At 38.2% G+C, this 17,857-nt stretch overlaps 1 protein-coding gene across 2 annotated transcripts in view; it reads right to left on the reverse strand.

Moving 5' to 3' along the window:
- The window catches only part of NBAS (NBAS subunit of NRZ tethering complex), a 332,635-nt gene that overhangs the window by 138,848 nt on the left and 175,930 nt on the right, over positions 1 to 17,857 (reverse strand). For both annotated transcript variants that reach the window (XM_024747243.1, XM_024747242.1), the window contains 5 exons: positions 15,736 to 15,893; positions 14,653 to 14,742; positions 3,846 to 4,013; positions 889 to 1,002; positions 446 to 569 (listed from right to left, as the gene is read on the reverse strand). In XM_024747243.1, coding sequence (XP_024603011.1) covers positions 446 to 569; positions 889 to 1,002; positions 3,846 to 4,013; positions 14,653 to 14,742; positions 15,736 to 15,893 — 654 coding nt within the window. The remainder of the gene's footprint in view (positions 1 to 445; positions 570 to 888; positions 1,003 to 3,845; positions 4,014 to 14,652; positions 14,743 to 15,735; positions 15,894 to 17,857) is intronic.

Below are 17,857 nucleotides of genomic sequence, written 5' to 3' on the forward strand. Positions count from 1 at the left end.
CATTCTTTTCAAAAGATTTCACATGGAAAGATATGTCACCATGCAGAAAAGTCTGAAGATGAAATATACATCTACATTCCATGAAACAAGCACTTAAACATTCTTAACTAATCCATAAAAGCAGGAAAAAAGGAAATATTTATTGAGCACTTTATATCATTCAGTATAAGAAGCACTTTACATAATTAGCAACCTTCAGATAGGAATTATATCTTATTTACCTTTTAAATCCTCAATCGGTAAGTATCCAGAAAAGAGTAGATACTCCATAAATGATTTAAATCAATGAATAAATAGATGTATAAATGATGGTGTCAAGTTAAGCCATTCAAAATTACTGAAAATGTTATTGTTTTTCCCAACTCTCATTCATTTATACAGTCTCATCTATTATTCTCCTAATATAAGTTACACACTGTCGGGGAACTAGAACCTTCTTTCATACCTTCTGTTGTTGGAAATACTTCTTCTCCTTCAGTTTTAGTCTCTGCCAGTTTCCCAGTTCTCAGCAATACTTCTGCAAAGCTTTCTACCGGGACATGCTGATAGGTGTCATAGGTCACTTCAGACTAGACAAAAGAAGCAGTTAACACCATTTGGTAGGGTGTCTTTTTCTCTATAAAGATATTCTTAGAAAACATAACGACAGGAATTTTATCTTCTGGTAACTTGAATTACTGAAGCACGTTATTTTATGTAAAATTATAAATAGATTTTAGTCCCATAACATGTTGTATATGAAACAAATCACATAAAACCAATGAACAACTTGAGTAACAACAAAGCAAAAGAAGTACATTTTCAGGAAAATTGTAAGTTTTGTTCATTGTAAAATGCCCACAACACCATGACAGTTAAATCTGTGTTCTTAGGCACACTGTACCTTACCTCTACAACAAAGGGATTGGAGATGACAGATTCGTAAAAAGGATGACAGCCTTGTTTTTCTAGGCCTTCGTTGGCTCTGGTTCCAATTCGATAAGCACCACCAAATTCTTGTCCCTAAACAGAACAAAGTGAAGAACACTGGATAAAAAGAAAAGAGACCCGGGAGGGGAGGTGGAGGAGGAAAGGAAGGAAGACAGAACAAACAGATTTCAGGAGAAACTCATCAATGTGCATGTGTGATCCAAAGAGAGAGTGTCAGAGTGACACCGATATCCAGCGGAGAATGTGAGAATCATCACCATATTCTAAGTGAAGCACTTCAACCTCACCCTGAAGGGCCTTTTGATCTTCCTGGTCACTTTGATATCACCGAATCAGAAACATCAAAGCAATCGGTGTTACACGTATGGCCAACATTCTATACAACAGTCAGAATAACCTTTCCAAAACATCATTCTGTGCATACTGTTCCCTTGCTCCCAAATCCTTCAGTAGCTCTGAATAACGCAGCCAACAGTATTCAATCTCAACTGCAGAGAATAACATTCAAACTTATTAAATGTTAATTAGCTTTAAAGACTAACTCTCCACACCAACTAAACCATCTACTTCATGCATCCTACCGGCCACTATGCCCTTCTTCCATTAAGAGGGTAATGGTCCATGCTGACTGCCCACCTCTCCTTCCAGGCCCACCTCAGACCGCACCTGCTGAAACCGCAGCAGACGGAGACAAGGTACGACTGGGCCCCCTACATCACTCCCACCTCCTCCACAACTACAACCCACACAGATGCCTTCATGAGACTGGTCATCAGTATTCCTCATTAGCAGTATTATAGTATCCCTACCATGGTTAACCGTCTTTATGTTTTGCTCTCCTCAAATAGATTGTAAAGAGCCCCTTATTGGAAAAGCCAAGTAGAAGATATTCACCCATTCCTCCAAAGTTTATTGAGCACTTACTTTAGGCCAAGCATAGCCTCCGGAAACAACCAAGCTCCTGCTGCAAATGATGTGAGAAGTTACAACTGACACTTAGCACAGTGTCAAACACCTCATCTAAGACACAGACCCTCAAAACACCCCAACAGGTGAGACAGAAGAGTAACCCTAACCGTAATCCAGTGTGATACATGAAACGAAGAGAGATGCACAGACTTAACCCAAAGTCAAGCCCACTGCATGTCAGTAAGTGGTTTCTTCTGGGCGATCATCCTCAGTTCTCTTTCCTGCATATCCCACATTCAGACCATCATCAGGTCCACAAAATACATCCCCTAAACCAAACACTTCCCACTTCCTTCATGGCTACCCTAATCCAAACCACCAACATCTCTCACCTGGAGTCCTGGAAGAGAGATCATCTTTTTGCTTCACTCCTGACTCACTACTGACGGCTCTCTACACAGAAGTTAAATAGACTTATGAAAAGTAAAGTTGGATCACACAACTGCACTGTCTGAATTTTCCAACAGCTCTCCGTGCTGCTGAGAATAAAACGTGTAGTCCTTATCGCAGTCTATGGAAGGCTTTGCATGGTGGGCCTCTTCACCACCTCTCTGATCTCATCTCCTACCATTCTCCCCACTCGTCACTCTGCTCCCCCTTACTTTGGCCTCCTTTCTGTCCTGCACAGATGTCAAGCACATTCCTTCAAAACGTACTTGCCCTACTTGGCTCAATCAGCTTTCTGCTCAGTGACTCCTCTTCTGAGAAACTAACTTCCCTAATAAGAACTTCACTCCCCCGGGTATCACTCACTATTCCCTTACCTTGCTTAATGTTATCTTCATAGTACTCATCACCACCTGCCATTTCATTATTATACAAATATTGCTATCCGTTGGTTTCTTTGTCTCCTCCACTGGGATACAGGTTACACAAGGGAAGGGAATTAGACTGGAGGATTTCCCCACTCTTTTCCCAGTGATGAGCACATTATCTGACACATGGAAAATGCCTGTATTTGAAGAATTAATTAATAAATAAGATACTCAAATGTTCAGGGTGCACTTATAAAAAGGCACGTTTCTTTTTCCTCTTAGTTTTCCAGTGAGAGATTAAAGGATGGATGGCAGTGTGAGAATGCAGAGAAGACAGCAGGGACACAGTGGGTTAAGATGTCACAGAAAACAAACTCAATTGTTCTACTGCTTGTCTTGACCTCTACTTGCAGAATACGTGAAAGAATCGGTTAAACCATTCTCTTTACCTAAAGGCCCTACTAAAGACTGAATGTTTGTGCCCCCCGCCCCAAATTCATATGTTGAAATCCTAACCCTAGTGTAATAGTATTAAGAGGTGGGGCCTTCGGTAGGCGATTCGGTCACGATGGCAGAACCCTTGGGAATGAGATTAGTGCCCTTATAAAAGAGACTCCAGAGAAGTCCCTCACCCCTTTTGCCGTGTGAGGACACAGCAAATAGATGGCGGTCTATGAACCAGGAAGCAGGCCTGCATCAAACACTAAATCTGCCAGCGCCTTGATCTTGGACTCCCCAGTTTCCAGAACTGTGAGAAATAACTGTCTGCTGCTTAAACCACCCAGTCTATGATATTTTTGTTACAGCAGCTCGAGAGAACTAAGACAGCCCCCAGGCTGGCTCCTAGCACTTCTCTTCCACTACTGGCCTATAGAAAAATAGCAAAAGAGAGAGAGCCTTGATAAACATCATTTTCCTTTTCATCCCAGTAAACTTCAATTCTGACATATAAACCAAACCGTACTTAAATCCGTATTGCTGTCTTTTGCAAATATTGTATGGTAGTATATTACATTCCATAAAATCAATTACTCATTCCCTATCTGATGCGAGGCCTAGATTTCTTAAGGGATTATTTTAATCATCCAAAGAAGATAAAGTTGTAACAACAGTGAAACCAACTGAAGAGCATGCTAATGAACTGATATAAACCACACCAACTGAGTTAAAAAAGCATGATGCATTGCTTACTTGAAGGGGTCGAAGGTAAGTCAATGACTTCTTCCACCACTGCCCATCGCTGACGGCCTGCAGCACGGCCCTGGTGGTGGTCGTGGTGTTGGAAAGGACTTTCATGGTGGTAGCAGTGGTCCAGTGGAACAGGTCAGCTGAGTTGCTGCCTGGGACACTTACTTCATCCTATGTTACAAAAAAAGAAAATGGCAAGAGCAAAACCGTGGGAAGTCACAAGAACAGAGCAGAGAGTGATAATGTGACTACTTAAAATTATCAGACGAATAGATCTAAAAATCCATCTTTGCCAGGAACAAAAAAATGTGAAACAAAGCACTATTAGCATATTGTACCTCCTCGAATCATTTACAAAAGAAAATTCGGTAAAGGAAGATACATCTCAGTGCATTAGTCAAAGAAATATTTATAAGGCAAAGAATGGGTTCATCATTTTTTTACCAATATAATATCCTCCAATGAGATACTCACGTTTGTTTCTTTGACAAGACATTTTAAAGTATTTATTATTTAGATTAATTAAGAAATATTCATTTGAACAATGCTACTGTGACCCAGACAAACTGAGAAGATTCAGATGATCCACCTTTAGATGTTGAAAGGCATTTTGTTTATCATGTAAACAAGTGGATGATTATTAGTATTTAAAAGGTTTATAATGTGGAACCTCCTGCCAATCTTGAAGCAATGGGCTAAAATTTGAACTGTCCATTTACTAACCCAAGAGATTCCATGTGGAGAAAAATGCCAATACATTAACATTTGTTTAAACAGAAATGACAGCAACTACATCTGCTTTTGATCAAAGAAAGATAAATTTGTTCTACAAAAGCCAAGTTTTTGGTTTAGTATCTGTCTGTTTCTACTTATTTTTTCTGTCGTATCCCAGTTAAAGGAAAGAAAAATTAAGGTCTAGTCTTGCAATTTAAATAGCTTTCTTGTCAATAACAGAAGAATAGTTTAATTTGGCTATTTAGGTCTATATCACATCATTCATTAATATGTTATTTAAGTAATAAAAAATGATAAATCATGTAATCACTCAATAATTACCAAGACATCATCACACAACAAACACTTAGGACAAATTCACCATTTTAGACCAACCTGACAGTTGCTATATCTGGTTGGTAGAATTATGGCCCCCCAAAAATGTCTGTATCCTAATCCCTGGAACCTGCAAGTATATTACATTACATGGCAAAGGGCCTTTGCAGATATGATTAAGAACACAGACCTTGAGGTGAAGAGATAATCTTGAATTATCTGAGTGGAACGAACCTAATCACGTGAGCCTTTAAGGCAGAGAACCTTTCCCAGCTAGGGTCACAGAGATGCCATGGGGGGAAGAGGCAGGCGAGATGTGAAGCATGAGGGGATTCAACCCATCATTGCTGGCGTTGAAGATGGAGCGAGGGGGCCATAAGCTAAAGAATGCGAGAAGCATCTAGAAGCTGAGAAGAAACTTCAGGTAACAGACAGCAAGGCAATGAGGACCTCAGTCTTACAAACACAAGGAATTAAATTCTGTCAACAACATGAATGAGCATGGAAACAAATTCTCCTCTAGAGCCTCCAGAAAACAACACAGCCCTGCTGGCACCTTGATTTTGGCTGAGACTCTAAGCAGAAACCCACCCAAGCCTGCCCGGTTTCTGCCCCATGGGAATTATAAGAAATCAATTTGCATTGTTTTAAAGCTGCTAAATTATAGTAATATATTATAGCAGTAAAAGAAAGTGACTACATCATGTTAGGATCCTTAATAATTTCTAGAAAAGCATTTGAATTTTATTCTTACTGCTAATGTATTTAAGCTGTACTAACCAATACTTACAGTTTACCTACTTTGCTGTTGGTTAAGTTTTCTCAAAAGATTTTCTAATTTTTTAACATGAAAAAGAATTGTGTCCCAGCACTAGAAGAAATGATAATTATGTGATGCAACAGAGGTGTCAGCTAATGCTACAATGGCAACTATACTGCAATATTAATATATCAAATCAATGTATTACACACCTTAAACTTACACAATAATGTATGTTGAGTGTATCTCAATTAAAAAAATTTTTTTAAACCTCTGTTTCCCATGACCACTTTTGGTGACACAGCAGGCTATAAAACAATTATTCCATTTCATAAAATAAACCTAAAGTTTACTCTGTTCATATGGATTGGCTAACTCAAGATAGAAAGTTTTAAACATGGAAACTGAAAAGTTTGTTTCAGAAGATAAATGAAATTCCAATGCACAGAAATGTACATGACAAAAGGATTTTCTGTGAGAGATTCCTCCCTTATAAGGATTATAAAAGAGAAAGTAAAATAAAAGGCTCATTTAGACTGCAGAAGAAGCATTTAATTTGGGGGCAGTCTACCAAGATTATAGTGTAACCAGAGGCATTAATGAGGAAAACAGTTTTCTTTCAACTCCATGTAATAGGGAAAGCGAAAAGAGGTTAGGCAAAATTTACTCCTGAAATGATTACTACTGGCAGTTTTTATAGTCATAGTTGCACACTGCTAATTAACTTACAGTGTATAACAGCGGAAATAGATCAATCCCCCAAACCAAGTCAACAACCCCCAGCATAAAATTTAACATGAAATCTCATTAATGTCAAGTGTTACACAGCTCAAAGGTTAACCTCCTAAGCACTAATAATATTTTTCAAGTCCTACAATGACAACATAACCAAACAGGTTCACAAGAACAAGGACAGTTCCATACATCAAGCGTGGCTTACAGAAACAATTCTTGTTGATCAATTACTACAGTAATCTATTTCGGAGCTGCTCTCTCTGGTATCTGGTAATTTGAGGGTTAATTTCTGGGAAACCTGTTTGCCAACTGAGAACTGAGCTGGTGGTACCCGTAACCTAGGTAAGGATCACAAACAGAGTTCAAACTCAGCTCAGCCCCTACCCTCTCTACTCCAACACATCTGTAAATAATCCAAAGTACTTCCCTGCACCTAACACTTACTTATAGCAAATTTCATCCTGAATTCGAAATATTAAGAATGCGACCGTTATTACTGGTGATACTACTTCTGGAACTATTTATGAGAAGAAGCAGTAGAAAAACACCCCGTGTTGTAAATCACTCTAAAGTCTGACTCTGCTTCAGTTCATCTGCTAATTAACAGGCCAGGCTACAATTTAGACGTTCTCATCTTTGGGAGTCATAGCCCCCTATACATTTCTAATGAAAGCTATAACTGCTTTCCCCAGAAAACTGAATGCACATGCATGTGTACATACATGAACACACAAAGTCACAAACAGACATATACTAACACAACAAATTTGACACACTATTTCAGGGGCTTTACGGACTGAATCCTTTTTGAATCTTCTAGCATTCTTGGATCCAGATTAAGAGAACTGTAGTTAGGAAAAACAGAGGTATATGGAGTATATTTTTATTTTCTTTTTCCATGCCCAATTTTTTAATCAGCACTTACACAAAGTTATGGAGGACAGACCACAAGAAACAGGAAACTGTCTCTCTGAGGAGCCCATTTCTCCCATTTTATCCCAGGGCAATACTTGCATGAATATGCAAAGATGTGTACATAAAATGCTCAGTGCAGTTCAGTCCAAAATAGAGGAAAACTGAGCACAATCCAAAAGTTGAAAAGCAAAGGAAAAGATAAATAAATCATGGTACATACATATGCAGTGACCACTGTTACACCATGACATAAATGGTCTATATGTAATGACAAGGGCAGATGTCCGTGACACATATCATTAAATGAAAAAAAGCAAGCTTCAAAATAATATATGCAGTACAAATCCATTTTAGTTTAAAGAATAAAATAATAGTCCTCCAGGAGACAGAGGAGAGCTATACAGAAAATCTGTCTATGCTCAGAAAAAGTCTGGAAAGATATATATAAACTTTAAAATGTTTACCTCTGAGCAGTGGGATACATAGAATGGGGAGAGAGAAAGAACTGAGAGAGAAGAAAGAGAGCTTACATATCAATGTATTATTGATTATTTTTATATTTCAAAAAAATCAGAAAGACCAAAGTTACCACAAATATACATGTACGTCTTATCAAAAATTAACAAACGTCAGTATTTTTTCATAAGTGTTTCACATATCTCTTTTTTTTACTTTCAAGAAATAAAGTATGCCAGATTATACTGATTATCTGAACTCCTATATTATCTGAATTCCTAACAATCCCTATAAGCGGATTGTTAAAATTGAAGCCTGTACTATATTTGGAATTAAAGAAAACGTTACACATTCCAGTCAAGATGGAGTCATGAATTATGTTGCTATATGTTCATCATGATCCAAAATACTGAGAATAATAGAAAGAAGAGGCAAAAGACACTCAACTTTATAGAGTTCAACACTTGGGGGCTCAAAATTCAGATGCTGGCAATGGCCGCCAGGCCCTCCTTCTCAGAGAAGAACTGGGAATTAAAAGGATTCCCTGTAAGACGGAGAACTTCATCCTGGCTCACTGCCTGGGGTTATGCATTTATATTTATTTCATGAAGCTGTGGGCCAATGGAGGCAGAGAACTTGAATCAGAGCCCAAAGGAACTGGGCAAAACCATCACTGGCTCCATGTCTGTATTTCTCACATCCTCACTAGTACAGGGGGAGGGAGTCCCAAGTGAAAAGCTACTCTAGGATGTGGTTCTGGACTGAAGCACCAAGGGATTAGATAGGAGGAAACCACAAAACTACAGAAACCTTAAGGAGGGTCTAGGGAAATAAAGATTAAACTGAATGAGGACTTCCCTGGCAGTCCAGTGGTTAAGACTCATTGATTCCACTGCAGGGGGACACGGGTTCAATCTCTGGTCAGGGAACTAAGATCTCACATGCTGTGCTGCATGGCCAAAAAAAAAGAAAAAAAAATTAAACTGAATGGTAGGGCTCAAAACAAGCTTGCAAACCAAAATTTCAAAACATCCGGAAAAATGAAAATTACTAAGGCAATAATTTTAACAAAAATCCACTTCAGATGAAATCATTTTATACCTCATAATATTAATGTGTGCCTTTTGCAATATAAGATTGAAAATCCTTTAAGAAGGAACAAGATATCACATAAAAGAAAAAACAAATATGATGCGATCAAGTCCATTTTTGTTTATGATATGAGGTAAAGTTCTAACTCATCTTTCTGTACGCGGATATTCCTCAAGCCTATCCTTCGATCTCATACAAAAAGTGGTTCATTATTACTTATTTATCAATAAATATAAAAGCTAAAACTATAAAACTCTTAGGGGGCTTCCCTGGTGGCACAGCGGTTGAGAGTCCGCCTGCCGATGCAGGGGACACGGGTTCGTGCCCCGGTCCGGGAAGATCCCACATGCCGCGAAGCGGCTGGGCCCGTGAGCCATGGCTGCTGAGCCTGTGTGTCCGGAGCCTGTGCTCCGCAACGGGGGAGGCCACAACAGTGAGAGGCCCGCGTACCGCAAAAAAAAAAAAACTCTTAGGAAAAAAGCACAGGAGTAAATCTTCACAACCTTAAGTTAGGCACAGATTTCTTAGATACAACACCAAAAGCACAAGCAATAAAAGAAAATGTTAATAAACTGGACTTCAGCAATATTAAAAGCTTTTGCACTTCAAAAGTCACCGTTAAGAAAGTCAGAAGTCACCGTTAAAGTAAAAAGTCAAATCACACACTGAGAGAAAAATATTTTCAAATCACACATCCAACAGCTTGTATCCAAGAGTTTAAAAACAACAGCAAAAACTCTTACGACTTAGTAAGGAGACGACAAATAACACAGTTAAAAAATGGGGAATATATTTATAGCCATTTCACCAAAGAAGGTACAGAAATGGCCAATAAGCACATGAAAATATGCTCATTATCATTAGTTATTTGGAAACACATACCAAAATGATAATGAGATACCACACACACCTACAAGAGTTGCTAAAGCAAAAAGCCGGTCGAGAATGTTAGCAAGGATACGAAGAAACTGGAACCTTAATACTTCCTGGTGCAGCCACTTTGGGAAACAATTTGGCAATTTCTTCCAATATTTAACACACATACACCATACAGTCCTTCAGTTCCGCTCCCAGATACCTACATGAGAAATCAAAACGTATTTCCATACAAAGACTTGTATACCAGTGCTCACAGCAGCATTATTCATGAGAGCTAAAGAGTGCAAACAACTTAAACGTCCATCAACTGCTGAAGCGGCAAAGAAGGGGTTGTCCGTGGTACTGAAATACAACTGTCATTTGCTTGCTTTTATTTCAGTATTTCTAAATAATCCATTTATAAATTCAAAATAGCTGTATGCTTAGCCCATGCCTCAATTCTAAACATTAATTAGTCCAGTTGTATAAATCTGTAGCCACTTAAGATGTTCATAACAAGAATTCCCACAGTGAAAATGATTTTTTAATGGGAACCTTGTATATTAACCATTTCCAACTCTAATTAGATTTATCTGGGGAAAACACTATTGGCTACGTGATATAACTAACACTAACTAAACAAAATGTTAATACACTCTAAGTGGTGGAATACTGTTACACCTAAAAAAAACATAATAACCAACATTAATAAGAAACTAGAAATCTTTGATTTGGTAGTTATTCACAAATTATGCGTTTTGTTCTATTTAAAAACAAATATCTTGTTCACCGGGACAACAGCCAATACCTTAGAACTTGTATGCTCCACTTGTACTAATGCAAATGCAACAGAACAGCACTTAACATCTTTTCTTTGCTTGGATACTTAAGTAAAAATCATTATTTTCACAACTGAGTAATGAAAGTCTTGGGCATTAAGCAGATTACATATACAGTCAGCTCTCATTTATGAGTTATAATTTAACGTGGTTATTACATCACTGTTAATGTGTAACACACGGCATCTTACAGCTAAGCACTGCAGTTGAATCTAATAATAGTGGCTATAATATTCTGAAATGTGCTTCATGAATCAAAGCCATCACGTGTTCCCTGAGGGCTTGGATTAGCGCTTCATGAGACCTAGATCTATTACAGCTTGTTGGAAGAGGAAAAAGGAAGACCGGAAAGCTTTTAAGGAGCTAAAAAAAAAAAAGACAGAAACAGACAATCCTTTTGGAAGAATCCCTTTTCCTCGCTAAACGGATCCTGTGGAGGACTGCTGGCGGTCTCCTACAGTTACTGGAGAAATCTTAATGGAGCAGTACGCGCCCACTTTTGGTGACACAGCAGGCTCTACTCCAAAGAGGCTACCAAGGGGCCCGGCTGACACTTCCTAATTCATCAGGGAAGCAGAAAATAGGAAACTCAAAAGCCACAAAAGGCTTTTCATGGATTCTATAAAGAAGGATGGGGATTCAGAATAAGCTTATGGAGCTGAACTCAGCAAAAAATGGTGCAGTTCTCTACTAAACAGAGAAATGATACTCCCCCTTACAGTGGCCGAAATACAACAGGACCTCAATAGCAACCAGAGCACACACGTATGAGTTAAACTGGAAATTCCCTATGTTTTTAGGCTAAAATCTACTCTCTAATTCATTTTTACCATACACTAATCTTTTTGCAGTGGGAGTTTCCAAATTAGCTTTACTAAACATTTATGAGGCAGTCACTCTGTGACAAGCAGTCTATGGAGAGAGCACAAAGGTAAATGACATGCTTCCAGTTGCCGCACAGACCAAACCATACCACACACGTGCTGATACGATGATGCGAGATGCTTGGGGGATACGGGGGAGGGAACAATGGGGACTCAAGGAAAGTTTGATAAAGAAAACGACAGCTTAGATGGGATCAGGAGGGCAGGAAGATGACAAGAGCACAAGACAAGAAGGGCAGGACAGGCAAAGAGAACCCTAGATAACACCAAAGCTGCAAGAGAGCCTACTCAGAGGACGGGGCAACTTCAGTGTGACTGGAACACAGCACGTGTTTGGAAGGCATGAAAAGAGAGGAGGCTGTGGAGACAGTGGGTGATACGGCTGAACAAGTGGGGAAGGATCAGAGGTTCAAAAGGTACAAAAATGGGGATAAAGATCTTATGAAAAGCAGGTCTTCCATTGGACCTTGAAAAATAGTAAAATTTGCCAACTCCCCAATATAAGAACTGTTTTGAATCCCATGGAGAAAACACCATAGAATTTAACGTGCTTTCATATCCAGTAAGAGAAAACCGAACAGAAACTAATCAATACAACAAGTCAAAACACGCCAAAGGACAAAATACACCTACACCACTCCAGGCCCCTGGAAAATGCTATGACTTCCGTTCAAAGACAGTTGTAACAACAGTAACCAAAAAAAGTCCACTATCTGCAGTGTTGACTGCAGAACACAATCCTCCTCTGAATATCTCACCTTCTAGAACTGTGATGTCCAATCTGGTACCCAGTAGCCTTGTGTGGCTAGTAAAATTAACATAAGTAAAATCAAACAAAATTTAAAATTTGATTCCTTAGTTGCACGACCTTTATTCCATGTACTCAATAGCTACATGTGACTAGTGGCTACCACACTGGACGGTGGAGATACAGATTATTTCCCTCACTGTAGAAAATTCTATTGGTCAGTGCTCTCCTGGAGTCACCACTACAGGAGGAATAGGAGAAAAACCCTTAAGGGCCAAAAATCACATTACAAACTTCTTTGAGATCCTGAGATCACTTAGCACTGAACAGGGGATACACATGTGTATTCAATAAATATGTGTCAAACTGAGTTTTAGTATAAAAGAAAGAATTATGGAAATGAAGTAATTGTACATATTCCACTGTAGGCAAAGCTAACTATTCCTTAACTCTATTAATAAATTCCACAATTGAAGCTCTGTACCAGAGTTCTAAAAGTAACTACATAGTATACAGCTACAGATGAATTCAGCAAGATGAATACAGCCAGTTTATAAAGAAGATGTGGTGTGTACACACATACACACACACAATGGATACTACTCAGTCATAAAAAGGAATGGAATTCTGCCATTTGCAACAACATGGATGGACTTGGAGGGCATTATGCTAAATGAAATAAGTCAGAGAAGGACAAATACTGCATGATATCACTTCTATGTGGAATCTAAAAAATACAACAAACTAATAAATATAACAAAAAGGAAACAGACTCACAGGTATAGAGAAAAAACTAGTGGTTATGAGTGAGGAGAGAGCAGGGGGAGGGGAATATAGAGCTAATGGATTAAGAGGTACTATTAGGTATAAAATAAATAAGCTGCAAAGATATATTGTATAGCACTGGGAGTATAGCCAATATTTAATAATAACTACAAATAGAGTATAACCTTTAAAAATTGTGAATCACTATTTTTTGCCTTATATTACATAATACTGTACATCAACTATATCTCAAAAAAATTTAAAAATTAAAAATAAAATCAATGTATGGAAATATAAGGCAAACAAACAAACAAAAAACACAAAGACAAAAAAAAAAGGAGATTAGGTGTAGCTCACTTATCACAACAGATGTCTTCCAAAATAGTTACTAGAAAAATGAATGACATTTTACACTTTGAAAGTGAAGCTTACCATTTAAAGGAATCCTGTGGAAACCAATCTATAAAGAGGATTATCATCTCTAAATTTATCTAGTTAGAATATTAGAAATAGCTACTGTCTTTGACCTAAAAAAGTGCCAATCCTATGTTGCTACAAATAGTCATAAAAAGTTAAATTCCACGGAGCAAAGGCTGACCCACCCGAGGGAGGTCTCAGTGAGTACATGCTTCCTCCTTCCTCTCCCAGGGTGAACTCTCCTGAGACTCATACATACTTAATGGGTCCAGACAAATTTTATTCATAAGAATTTCAATGAGGAAAGGGAAAAGGGATTAAAATTCAATAAAAAATGGACAAGAGAACTGAATAGGAACCTCACTAAAGAGGACCTCTCCTGAGATAAGCCCATCTCATTAGTAATCAGGAAAATGCAAATCAAATCACAAAAAGCTATCACTGAACACTTAAGAGAGTAGATATCACTGAACACTTAAGAGAATTGGTAAAATTGAGAAAACCACCCGTGCCAAGGTGCTGGACTGGAGCAAACGGCAAATCCCAGACACCGCTGTTGAGAGTGCAACGGTAAAACCCCTTTAGAAACTTATTTGGGATTGTCGACTGAGGTTGAACGTACACATTTTTCTAATAACGCAGACTTCCAGGGCTAGGTAGATCCATGCCAGAGAGAAAGGTCTGCACATGTGCACTAGAAACACGTACAGAATGATGACGCAGCATTATTTTTAGTAACCAAAACGGAAAACAAACCAATGTCAGTCAACATTAGAAAGGATAAACTGGAATATATGCATATAGCAATAAATTTCTATACAGCAGTAACAGTGAGTCAACTACAACATGTATAATAGCATGGACGGATCTCACAGACATAATGTTGAGTGTAACTATTTCCATAAAGTACAAAAACAGGTAAAATTAAACTATCGTACTGGGAGGGGTGTGACAGGTTTTAAAGTTTTAAAACAAGAACAAAACACACTTGGATCTAGTTATTGGGATGAGTCAGGATCTCTGGAAGGAGAGAGATTAGAAGGGCATGAAGGGACCTGTGGAAGGCCTGTCATGAGCTATTTCTTCATCTGTGTGATGGTTTCATGGATGTTTTCTTTATGATACTTTATGATACTTGGACATCTTTGTTTTGTGTATTTTTCTATATGTTATATTTCACACAAAAAAAGGTTTAAAAGAACAGTCTTCACACACACACACACACAGTAGGGTGACTGTTTCATTCCTCTCACAACCACCTTTCACACTGCCCCCTCTCACCCTGACTCACCTCTTGTAGCACTTTACTCATCAGTGGTGACACACTGATAGTCTCTCCTCCTTCTGGATGGATTTGGAAATTCACTCTTTGATAAAGAATCTGAAAAAAGAACAACTGTTTTTAAATTTGCCTCATTTTACAATGTAGGCTTGAAATTTAAAAAGTACTCTATTGAGGGGGAAAAAAAAAACAACCCACTATTTCCTAATGACTACTTTGCGGTAACAGGCTTACTATGGGACTTCATGAACACCTTCACAAGGATGCAACCACAGTTTCAGGATCAGAATCAAGTGTGAAAAACCTGATATACAATGTAATAAATGACCATGAGACGAAAATGTGATTTCCAGAATCTCTTCACATATATATATATATATATTATATATATTTTTTGCGGTACACGGGCCTCTCACTGTTGTGGCCTCTCCCGTTGCGGAGCACAAGCTCTGGACGCAAAGGCTCAGCGGCCATGGCTCACGGGCCCAACCACTCTGCGGCATGTGGGATCTTCCTGGACCGGGGCACAAACCCGCGTCCCCTGCATCGACAGGCGGACTCTCAACCACTGTGCCACCAGGGAAGCCCTCTTCACATATTTAACAGTACTGTATTTCCTAACCAGAGTACGTACCATCCTCCCTGACACAGATTTAGCCTGTGAATTTTAGGAAATTCAGCTTCTCTCTAACCAAAGCCCATATCCTGCCATTTCCAAAGGACTTCTAAGGGGATGGTGCCATCACTGGTTTTAATTCATATGGTTTCAAGTATATTGTACAAAACCACTTCTTACATATTTTATTCTTGACAGCACTAACTTTCCCCATTATATTCAATAATTTATTTCCTAATATACTTTTTCTTTTTCTCATACCTGTACCCTTTCTTCTTTACTGTAATAAAGCCAACAACACTAATTTATATCCTAATATCTTCGAATCCCTTTTCATATAAGTGACAGACTATTTTTTTCCATAAATTAAAATTTTCATATTGCTGAAAAAGAAAGAGCACAAATCCCAAATCCACAGACTCAACAAAATATACTTCATACAGTTCAGGAGCACTTACTTTATTAGGAACACTTACTTCTGTCTTCAGAGAGCTGCTGGCAGCCAAAAGAACTTCAATGCTGCTAGCAGGGCAATGTGTCAAAGCAAAAGCCACGAGCTCTTGACGAGTGGCCAAGTCCTGGTAACCTCCTGATTGTCCTAACTGGCTACAGACATCCCAACTTTTAGAATAACCTGGAAAAAGGGCAAGAAAAAACAAACTGATTTTCACTACAAGAAAAAGTCTTTAATCTAACATGAGAAACGGCTTTCTGCTTAGGTCTTATGTTACCAAAGCAAAGTCAGTCATTAGTGATGCATATTATTATATAAGCAGAAGCACATAAGGATCTGAAACTAGAAAAGAAAGATTAGGTGAGTTCATTGTCTAGAAAGTTCAGTGCTGCTCCAGAGAAATTCTTCTGATAAACTATGTTAAATTTTACATTACCTGACAAGGCTACAAATAATCTACTGAGCTTTGATGTTGAGTAAAAGACTGGGTATCTGAATTCAGAAAGACTTGAGGGTATGGCCCAAGCACCTGTGTGAGCTTGAGAAAGTTCCAAGTGTCACACATCCTTCACCACTAAAAAACAATAATAATTCCTCCTTCATTGGGTTGTTAGAAGAACTGAACAATCTTTATTTAAAAACAACCTGTATTTAAAAGCTGTATTTATACACTGCAAAGCCTAGATAAAGAGAAATTATTATAGAGAGCTACACAGAATCATTCACTTTATAAAAACAGAGATCCAAGGACAGTGCCAAAAGTACAGTCAGCCCCTGAAACCAGCAGAGTTTTATCCTATGCAAGCTTACACTGTGAATTCTTAAAATGCACTTTTATTCTTATTTGAAGGCATTCCAGTTAGAAAGCAGGCCTTTTTTCTAAACATACAGAGTCAAAATTAGTCAAAATTACAGGTACCATCCTTATAGGAATAAAATTATTACAAAGCTCTCCAAGTAAGTGGTAATAAATTAAGACAACAATGATTATCCAGAATACCATAATTATTCTGAACCTAATGTTGCAAAATCACTAGGTTAATATTATAGAACACAGTTCTTTCAGGAAACCAGTTTTCTAATGCTGAGGTTATAAAGCGTTGAGCTTTTTCCCAGAGTTTTCAACATTTTCATAGATGTGTCGCCAGACTCTCTCCTTGACAAAACTTTATTCAGGCTTCTCTGAGCCCTCTTCTCAAGGAGGCCTATACCTTGGCCCAGTCCTTGCTGAACACGTATAACCCAGTTTTATCAAGAATCCTGCCAAGTTAGTTCAGAGAGAATCTCTCACCCTTGGTATCTGATCACCCCGGCCTGCCATCAGCAAGAATCCTGTTAAGTCGGTTTAGTACCAATCCCCCTACTCTTGATGTCTCTTCGCTGTCATTTTTCACCCATTGTTGACCCCTCAACCTGCTCCTCAGTGGTAAATTCCCAGCTGCCTTTTCTGTATTTAGAGTTGAGCCTGTTCTCTCTCCCCCACTGCAAAATTCATGAATAAAGTCTTCCTTACCATTTGTAACAAGTGTCAGAATATTTTTTTCCTTTAACAGTATACATACAGAAAGTATACCTATCATCAGTGCACAGCTCCAGGAGTTACCATGAAGTGAAGCAGTGCATTTATAACCACTCACTAGGAATGCACAGACAATGGGTAAACGGATGTGCTTGAGTTTTCACACAGTCAGACACAGCTACAAAAAGCAGATCATTTAGCACAGAGCCTGTAATAAGACAACATCACTTCCTACCCCTCTGGGGAATGTATTCTTTAATAGAGAAATTATTCCACAATATAACCTGCTTATCCTCCAGAGACTTGAGTTATAATTTCAATATGGAAAGTTTTAGGGTTGCGAACTACTTCCCAATTACTCAACATTAATTTGAAAAGCATTATGCTATCTCTTAAAAAAATTAAAGAATAGAAATACTGACAATTTAGTCACAAATTATAGATACTTGAAATTTTTAAAATTTTCTTTTATATGACAAATACATAAAAAGGCATTAAAATATTTTTAAATGTTATTAAAATTATGAGCCTGTTTTTAATCTGGAATGGAAAGCAACCATATCTCAGATAAAATATAACCCTTGAGCCCATTAAAGTATGTATATTAATATGCAAGCACATGGAA

This window comes from Neophocaena asiaeorientalis, unplaced genomic scaffold, assembly GCF_003031525.2.
Source record: "Neophocaena asiaeorientalis asiaeorientalis breed wild unplaced genomic scaffold, Neophocaena_asiaeorientalis_V1.1 scaffold398, whole genome shotgun sequence".
In the NCBI taxonomy this organism is placed as follows: Eukaryota; Metazoa; Chordata; class Mammalia; order Artiodactyla; family Phocoenidae; genus Neophocaena; species Neophocaena asiaeorientalis.